Source organism: Limulus polyphemus, unplaced genomic scaffold, assembly GCF_000517525.1.
Source record: "Limulus polyphemus unplaced genomic scaffold, Limulus_polyphemus-2.1.2 Scaffold835, whole genome shotgun sequence".
Classification (NCBI taxonomy): domain Eukaryota; kingdom Metazoa; phylum Arthropoda; class Merostomata; order Xiphosura; family Limulidae; genus Limulus; species Limulus polyphemus.
Genome location: NW_013666445.1, coordinates 296,175 through 305,690, shown reverse-complemented (window position 1 = coordinate 305,690; position 9,516 = coordinate 296,175). Strand labels below are relative to the sequence as shown.

The 9,516-nt window shown below is 34.9% G+C and overlaps 1 protein-coding gene across 1 annotated transcript in view; it reads left to right on the top strand.

Moving 5' to 3' along the window:
- Window positions 1-9,516, top strand: part of LOC106460780 (titin-like) — a 90,400-nt gene that overhangs the window by 66,265 nt on the left and 14,619 nt on the right. Inside the window, exons 53-60 of the mRNA XM_022387563.1 lie at window positions 482-661; window positions 1,543-1,812; window positions 2,129-2,272; window positions 3,405-3,674; window positions 4,280-4,423; window positions 7,076-7,333; window positions 7,876-8,019; window positions 8,887-8,977. Of these exons, the coding sequence (XP_022243271.1) occupies window positions 482-661; window positions 1,543-1,812; window positions 2,129-2,272; window positions 3,405-3,674; window positions 4,280-4,423; window positions 7,076-7,333; window positions 7,876-8,019; window positions 8,887-8,977 (1,501 nt within the window). The remainder of the gene's footprint in view (window positions 1-481; window positions 662-1,542; window positions 1,813-2,128; window positions 2,273-3,404; window positions 3,675-4,279; window positions 4,424-7,075; window positions 7,334-7,875; window positions 8,020-8,886; window positions 8,978-9,516) is intronic.

Below are 9,516 nucleotides of genomic sequence, written 5' to 3'. Positions count from 1 at the left end.
GATGACGAGTATTTGTAAATATAGTATCCCTTTCATTCTACATTACTGTCGCTGTCAACCACGGATAAACGGGTATTTGTAAATATACTATCCCTTTCATTCTACATTACCTTCGCTGTCAACCACGGATGAACGGGTATTCGTAAATATAGTATCCCTTTCATTCTACATTACTGTCGCTGTCAACCACGGATGACGAGTATTTGTAGATTCATTCTAGATTCCTGATAGCAAGCTTATATAGATACACGAGTTATTAACTGTTATTTTAACCTAAACCCATGTTGTTCTAACTCAGCAAAATATGCTGGATTGCTCTTGGCTCTTTTGTTAGCTGGTCAACTCCTGTTCATTTCTATTTTCCAGCATTGAATAGTACTGTTTAAGGTATTACGTTTTTATATTGTACCTTAGCTGTGTATTTGTCATCTTTGTCCATTCGATTTTTTTATTACTTGTTTATCTATTTTTTGCTTTAAAGACGAGAAATCTAAACATGGTAAAAATATACTTCTAGGAACACGCATCCGTTCCATCAACGACTTTGGCTTTGTGGTTCTGGAGATAAGTCCCGTGTACCCAGAAGACAGTGGAGTGTATTCCTGCCGCGCCACCAACAAAATTGGAGAAGCTGTTACCACGTGCACAATGAAGTGTGAAGGTAAGCCTGAGATAGAAGTTATTTTAAGTTTGTAGAGGTCTTGTACGGTATTAGTAATGCTATGAACTTTTATGCCGAGGTTAAATGATGTCGTCATTTTAGTTGTACAGTGAGACTTTACCAGATCTATTTCGGCCTCTGTGTATGTTCTGAGGAAGATATAAACAGTCGCGGTTTTACTATCGTTTTATTACATTCCGATCGGCAGAATTGGTTATTCGTTGATTGACGGCACTTGATTCGCTAAGTTTTGATAATTACACAGGTTATCTTACACATATCTGTCTAGGCCAGTTGTACTGCTCAGATTCGATATCTATGTACACGCATCTCTGTAAAATGTATTACTTTGGTAACACATTTAAAAAATTTTGTTGTTGTTGTTGTTAAATTAAAACATGATTTGAAAGTTGTCATTTCAGAACCCTTTTTATCATATTTGTACCGCCTCCAAGTGGCTTAGCGATAAGACTTAGAACGCTAAATTTGGGGTTTCGATGCCCGTAGTGGGCGGGGAAGAGATAGCCCATTGTGTAGCTTTCCGCTTAACAACACCCATACCTTATTTGTATCATATTTCAAGTACCCACGCTGCATCTTATATAAAAATCTTAATAGTTACTTATAATCGAAAAAAATTAAACTAAACAGCTCCATCAAACTCTTTCACCCAGCAGTGTGGCTCATTTTTCATCACCTAATCACCAACCCTGCTATGTCACAGTTTCTATTTCTTTCACATACAATCCAATTTTTAACAATCTAGAGAAAAGCTATGAGTACATCATTTGAAAGTTTCAAAATGCAAAATATGAAACCATTTTTTATATTCAATTACGCCTGAAATTATTAAACTATTGTCTTAAAACGTGTTCTTCTAGGTAAACGTGGAATTATCCTGGAGTCTCAGCTACCTGAAGGAATGGAATCAGGAATCGAGAAGATTGCAAAGTTTGAAGAGATTCCAAGTGGTCATCTGGCTGAAGTTTGGATGGATACAGAAACCACTCAAGCTCCAAAGTTTATTACCACTCTTCAAGACATCACAATTGGAGAAAATTCTCTTGTTCACTTTGAATGTCGTTTAACCCCAGTTGGTGATCCCACAATGAAAGTAGATTGGTACCATAATGGTAAAATACTGAAGACTGGTAAGAAACTTATATACATCTTAAATTATCAAACATTTAGTTGTTTATATATTTATTATCTTTGTTTGCATTTGATATTTAGTCAAGTTTCAGCGTTTAAGTTTTAATAATTTGATATTGTACAAAAGGCCATAAAATTATTATTAAACGCACTTGCTAGTTAAGGTTTTCAAGTGTGTGTGTGTGTTCGGGTTAATTACTAAGGAAATATCCAAGTATTGCATTACAACTACTTATAATAAGAGTTTCACATCAGACTAATTTTTGTGTTAATATCAGATGAACTCACAGTATCAATATCACAATTATTTTTCAGGGTCACGAGTAAGAACTATTAGTGACTTTGGTTACGTTATCCTGGAAATTGCTGGAGTTTACCAGCGCGACGTTGGGGTTTACACATGTAAAGCTGTCAACAGGATGGGAGAAGCTACTATTTCAGCGAATTTGAAAGTGAAAGGTAGGTCTCTCAATCTACCAATGTAATATTGAAGTTTACATCTATAAAGCTGTTAACAGGATAGGAGAAGTTATTATTTCAGCTAACTTGAATATGAAAAGTAGGCCCCTATCCCCTACAAATCTATAAACAAGATGAAAGTAATCATGACAATAATCCACAAAATAATGCACTTTTTTTTCTTTGGACTGATTGGGTGATCTGAAGATGGCACAAATATACAGCTGTCTCTATATACAGTACGTTTTGGGGTAGTTTTTTTCTTTATCTTTACGAACACATTGTATCATAAGCTATGAACCTGCCATCCAGTGTAAGTGTTAAGTAATGGAACAGTGTTGTGACGTTTTCACAGAGAAAAATTAGAAGTTTCTTAACCCAATAACGAACTGTACTGCAGGAAAATCACTTTCCGTGACATAACAAGTCTCGTCAAGACGGCCTGGTGGTAAGGGCGCTTGACTCGCAACTTGCGGGCTTTGGGTTCGATTCCCATTACCGAAAATGCCCACCTTTTCAGCCATGGGGGCGTTATAAGGTGACGGTCAATCCCACTACTCGATTAAAGAAGCCAAAGAGCTAGTTATGTTGACTCTTAGGGACGGCTAGCGCAGATAACTCTGTAGTAGTTCTACGCGAAATTAAACAAATAAACAAACTCACCAAGTAAATCATACAAGAGTGTTTAACATTATAAAATATAAAAAGCTCAAATGGAAACCTGCGAGGCTCTTATTGTCTAAATTTAAACACTATTGTTTATGTAAGATATAGTGAGAAAATTGTTTTTGTAAAACATATTAGTCTTTCTCAAAAGAAATTAGTAAAAAAATAAATTGTTCTACCTTTCGAAAAAAAATATGCCTTAACTGCTTTTATCCTTAGCTTACATTATTTTATGAACCAATGGAACTTATATTCGAAGTGTGGTCTAAGCTGCTAACACCAGATGATGTCACATTCAGCCTCGTGTGGTTCGTTACTTTAATTGGTTTTTTTGTTTTCTGTACAGTTATTCAAATAAACATGTTCCGCGTATTAATAGTGTTCCTATTATATTTTCAGTTTTCTATCAACTTAAATATATTCAACATTGTCAATATTATATATTATAACGTCTCTTATCCTGTAGGTAAAGCATCAATTGTAATGGAACCCCAACTACCCAAAAGTTTCCAATCTGGCACGGAGAGCTTGAAACAGCTTGAAGAATCATTGTATCAAACACAGGAAATAACGTTGGATGAAGAGAAGCAACAACCACCAAACTTCATCACTGAGATTCAAAACCTTTTGGAGAAGATAGAAGGAGATTCTGCTCACTTTGAGTGTCGTCTTCAACCAGTTGGAGACCCAACCATGAGAGTTGAATGGTACCTTAATGGAAGACCTCTTGTTACAGGTAAATTATATGTTCGTTATTTCATATTATAATAACATCTTCAGTCATCTGGCTTTAAACCTTCTGGAGTTTAGAAATGGGCAACATTTTAGTCTGTGTGTGTGATAAAGCCTGCAATGAAAGCCTCAACATAAATACCAAAAGCAGATGGAAACCACAGAAGATTTCAACACACCTACAATCCGTTTTGCCTAAATAAGTATACATAAAACTGTTTGATCACGTTGATTATGATTATACTGACTATAAAGTATTTCCTGTGAATCCAAAGCTTTATGGTTCGATTCCCACTATAGCAAATTCGGCCGTGGATACTTCATAAGAGTAGCTGATAAATTCCACTTTTCGATGAGATTAGCCCAAGATTTGGTGGATGCTGTTGTCTATCTGTAACTTCTCTAGTGTATTACTTCAAAATTAGGAATGCTAGCGCAGATAGCTCTAGTGTAGCTTTATGTGGATATCCAACAAAAGTAATTTCCTTTGTAAATTATATAACGTCTTCCTGCAACTATTGTCAACCCGAGAGTTATTTCACAAACAGAAATACAATAAATCTAGTAGTCATAAGTTGTCGTTTTTTTTTTCTTCTAATTTTATAATAGGTTCCAGGGTGCATACTGTAGATGATTTTGGCTTTGTCGTTCTGGATATTGATTGGCTCTTTCCTCGAGACAGCGGGGAATATGTGTGCTGCGCAATGAACAAATGGGGTAAAGCCACCACGAAGGCAACCTTAAAAGTGAAAAGTAAGTAAAAAATATTACACATAAAAGTGTGCTATAAACAACATCGTCACTCGATCACCATAATTTGTTTTGTTTTATTGTGCTTGTCAGGGTTAAGATCTACATCAAAGTAGTTTTATAATTAAATATATTGAAAGTTGGTTTAAACATTGCACTACTGTATATTTCACTTACATTTCATTTTATCTATCTGATGCTAGATATTAATTTAATTTTACGTTATAGTAACAAAACAAATTACTGATAATAATTGCTAGATGCCCTTTCGGTGCACTTACAAAAGGCCTATTTTACTATTATCGAAAAAGTTGAAAACGATTCTTTGTTTATTACAACTTTTTATAGTTTAAATATCTGTTTCTTTTCTCCTTTTTTTTTCTTTTTTTGAGATCGTGAAATCCTAAATCAAGTGTAGTTTTAACTTAGACATCATGGGTTGCGATGTTAATCGCCCAGACAATAGTTAGCCAAGAAATTATTTAACATGCAAGATTATATATGATTACCATAACGTCCCTCCAAAACTGGTTTCTGCCCCGAAAGGTTTTCCATTTTTTTAAATTTATGCAGAACCAATGTTTTTAATAACACTTTTTGCTCACAATTTTCTGGGGGACATGCCCCAGGCTCCTTCTAGCAATAACGTGCATCTTTACATGCTGAGTGTACTTGTCACACTATGACCAGTCGTCTCACACCTGTAGGTATTAAGTTTTAACTTGAAAACATTGTGGTTGCTCAACTTGCCCCCCCCCCCCACCACCACCGAAGTGATTGCTCCTAGATACACCTGTGATAACGTCAATCAACAAAAACCATAAATCAGCTTGTAGCTCGAGATAATTATAGGTACATCCACAAAAGGGTGACACTTTCACAACTTTACGGTTTCTCCTGAACCTTAGTTAAACCAAATGTTGTAATTCTAAGATTTTTCTACAACATGCTTTACTTTACTGATGTTTCGTATTGCTTTGCAATAGACCATATGATAATATTTTATTCATGAAACGGTCTATACAACGACAATTCATTTTGGATTACTTCTCCTATACAGAAGTGCTCTGAAACAAAATAAAAATATTATTGTATTTTACATTTTAAAAAGTGAAAAAACAAATTATCAAAACTGTATATATATACACCGGTTCTGGGTTTACTCATTTTGTGTATTTTGTTTAATAAATGTTAGCAGTTATTATATATTGTCGTATAACAACACCTGGAGGTCATTATTCGTCTCAGAGTAATATCAAATAATTATTTATTTACCGTTTTGTCCTAAATGAAAACAGAACTATAAGTGCTCTTTATGCATCTTGTAAATAACAGCACATATAAGTGCTCTTTATGCATCTTGTAAATAACAGCACCAATGTTCGGAATTTGTAGCAAATGTATGAGAAGATTTTTCTCTTATAGAGAAAGCATAAAATTATGTTCTTCTCCTATTTTAAGACAACAAAGAACATGAGTGCACAGTGAAATCCAATTATTTAAGCAGACGGCGGATTATTACTATTAGCATAATATAACCAACCTAATGCGTTCAAAAACAATTTAAAGATATGTGTACTCGGTCATTCTGATCCAATCCATAGGAATCTCAAGCAATAATGCGCGATAAGGAAGGTTAATATCCGTTTTTTAAATGGTTTTTAAGACAGAAAAATGGCCTAGGAGATCCAAGATAGATTACAATAGTCGATATGATTTAAACTGCTGGCTACTTAGGGCATAATTTCTGTTCAACTTTCAAATGGAAGTCCACTTACCTGACTAACGAAGACTTACGTTTACGGATTTACAAAAGGGAAAATCCGGAGTTCGATTTCCCACGGTAGACCCAGCAGATAGTCCAATGTGGCTTTGCTATAAAACAAAGAATCCATTCTTTTACTAAATATTTCCTGGGGGCAGCATGCCCCAGACTTCCTTAGACGGTTTTGCGCCTACAAAGAACAATAAAAATAATCTATTGATTGCTATAAAACAAAAAATCCATTCTTTTACTAAATATTTCCTGGGGGCAGCATGCTCCAGACTTCCTTAGACGGTTTTGCGCCTACAAAGAACAATAAACACAATTTACTAAATTTAGTGTCTTTTCGTGTCTGAAAGTACTGAAACATAGTTATCATGTATAGAGGAAACTCTGATTTTATCGACATTTTAAACACGTGTTTCTCTGATGCACAAGTTTTGTTGTATGTTATATGTAATTAGAATTGTAAATTTCGTGTAAGCCCTAAACTTACTTCATTATCAACCGTACCGATGAGGCGTATGCCCCCCATCAACGTTTTAACCGTACTTTTTCTGTTTATATATCAGATTTCTTAACTCCTTGTCTCACTTTGTTACAATGTCCCTAATAACATTTGATTGACGCATAAAAAAACGTAAACTAAAACATCATTAATATTGTAATTAGTTCCACTAGCAATAGCTAGGATTTCTTACATTTAACATAGTGAACTAATTTTAGTCACTTCTTTACACTGTAAACAGATTAAATTACTCAACATCATACAATGTAAAGCCCCCACTGGTAGAGAACGATATAAAAATAAGTCGGTAGTTTAAGGGTTAATTATTACATGTAATGGGTCTTTAATTTAAATCTCAATGGACTTGAATCTTTACTAATAGGTAAGAGAGACATCATTATAGACTCGCAGCTACCAATGGGCATGACTGCTGACAAACTTCGAGAACTAGAGTATCCACTCCAAAGAGAAGCTCTTGAAGAAGAAGTGTCGCTACTACCACCCCGATTTATAACTCAGATTCAGTCTCTGGAGAACCTGAACGAAGGGGACAGTGCCCATTTCGAATGTCGCGTCGAACCTGTAAACGATCCCAATCTAAGAATAGAGTGGTTCTGTAATGGACAGCCATTGAGGTCAGGTAAGTGTTGAGTGGTTCTGTAATGGACATCCATTGAGGTCAGGTAAGTGTTGAGTGATTCTGTAATGGACATCCATTGAGGTCAGGTAAGTGTTGAGTGGTTCTGTAATGGACAGCCATTGAGGTCAGGTAAGTGTTGAGTGGTTCTGTAATGGACAGCCATTGAGGTCAGGTAAGTGTTATGTGAAGGAACAAAAAGAAGCTGTATCTCATGTAAAAAAATGTTCTTGCTGATACGATTCTGATTCTTACCATACCTTATTAATATGCTTATTGTCAAAATACTTCTGAACATATATTTATCAAGCAAACCTAACAACATGATAATATTCGGCTTACTAAACGAACTCAAAATTACTTGTATATCCTTCAAACGGGTCTATGTTAACTCAAAACGTTAATTTCTATCCAAAATAAAGCATCAAATACTGTTAAAACGCTTCTGTTCTTTTCTTTATTACACTGTCTTTTTCACTCACTGATCTTGTATTTACAATTTGCGTCCACCATTTTGTATTAATGCTCTTTAACGGACTTTTCAGGTCACAAGTTCAAAGTGACTCATGACTTCGGTTTTGTGGCTCTGGATGTTCTCTACGTCCATCCTGAAGATTGTGGTGAGTACACTGCACGAGCTTTCAGTCCACTCGGAGAGGATTTCACCAGAGCCATATTGAAATGTAAAGGTTCGTATGATATTCATTTATATAAACTACCCTCCAGACAAATGAGATCTGTTATGACATACATAAGTAGACGTTTTCCTATCATAATATGTGATGTATTACACGACCGTTTTAAAACAAAAACCTTTTATACCATATAGAATTCTCGCTACATGTGTAGACTCGCATACACTATTGTACTGTTGCATTCGTTGTCGGGATTTTAATCAACATCATTATGGTTATCCTATTTGATTGGAGGGCAGTTGACTCGTAACGTGCGTGTTTTTTTTCTTCTTCTTTTATTTCATACAATAATAACTTCACAATTAGAATATTTCGATCATTGTTCACTCCCATCATAGCATCGTACTCAGCTTTGTTGCTGTTCACTCACATCAAAACACCGTACTGAGCTCGGTTCCTGTTTCACTCCTACCAAAACACCTTACTCAGCTTGGTCGCTATCCACCCCTATCAAAACACCGTACTCAGACTGGTCGCTATTCACTCTCATCTAAACATCGTACACAACATGATCACTAGAACTATACTTATGTGATAAAAATAAATGTTGCATTCCTCAAATATAGTTCTGGTTTCGATTTATTCTTCACGTATAATACTTTCTGTACTAATGAATTATATATGCATATACTTATTATTGGTCCTTATTAACAACCACATACCTAATCATCTATCTGTTTACTAGTCTAGGTATGGTATTCTGTAACATAAAAATCAATTTATACCTGATTTCTATGCTTTGTTGAATAAAATTACAGAAAAGGTATACGTGTAATTATTAGACAGATAGATACATCCTCTGTACTTAACTGTGATTATCATATAACCTCAATGCTGAGATATGAATGTTTAAATATTTAGGCAAGCCATCCCTGATTTACAAATCTCAGCTGCCCAAACAGCTTGAAGGTGGCGTGAAGAAAATAGCAGAGATGGAGGCAGCATGGCAAAGGTAATGTTCCAAATAAGTTAGAGGAATTTCTCCAATCTTTCCTTGAAATCACCACTGTACATAAACAGTCCTTGACATTTTCATTAATGGTAATTTAATCATAAAAGTGTGGATCATATTTATTTATATCAAATGCTTTAAAATGTTGTCAAAATTAGATATTCTCACACATTGTACTAAAATTAACATATCATTTTTCTTCAACGTTTAAGTTATCAAAATAACTTAAGTAGACCCGTAGTTATCGTTTGTATTTATTGAAAATTGTGGATTTCCTCAGCTTCGTATAAAGTCTATAATATTTAAAAGAGTGATTTTGTGAAATGATTAAAGTTTTATATAAAAATTCAAACGAAAAATAAATCTATTTTAAACTCATTTCACCTGCTTAAAAAAATCTTTCTAACGTTGTTTATACAGGAATATGAATTGCTTTCGTCCTGTACTAGTAACGTGACTTCACTGTGATATGGACTCAGCATGGCCAGGTGGTTAGGACGCTCGACTCGCAATCTGCGGGTCGCGGGTTCGCATCCCGT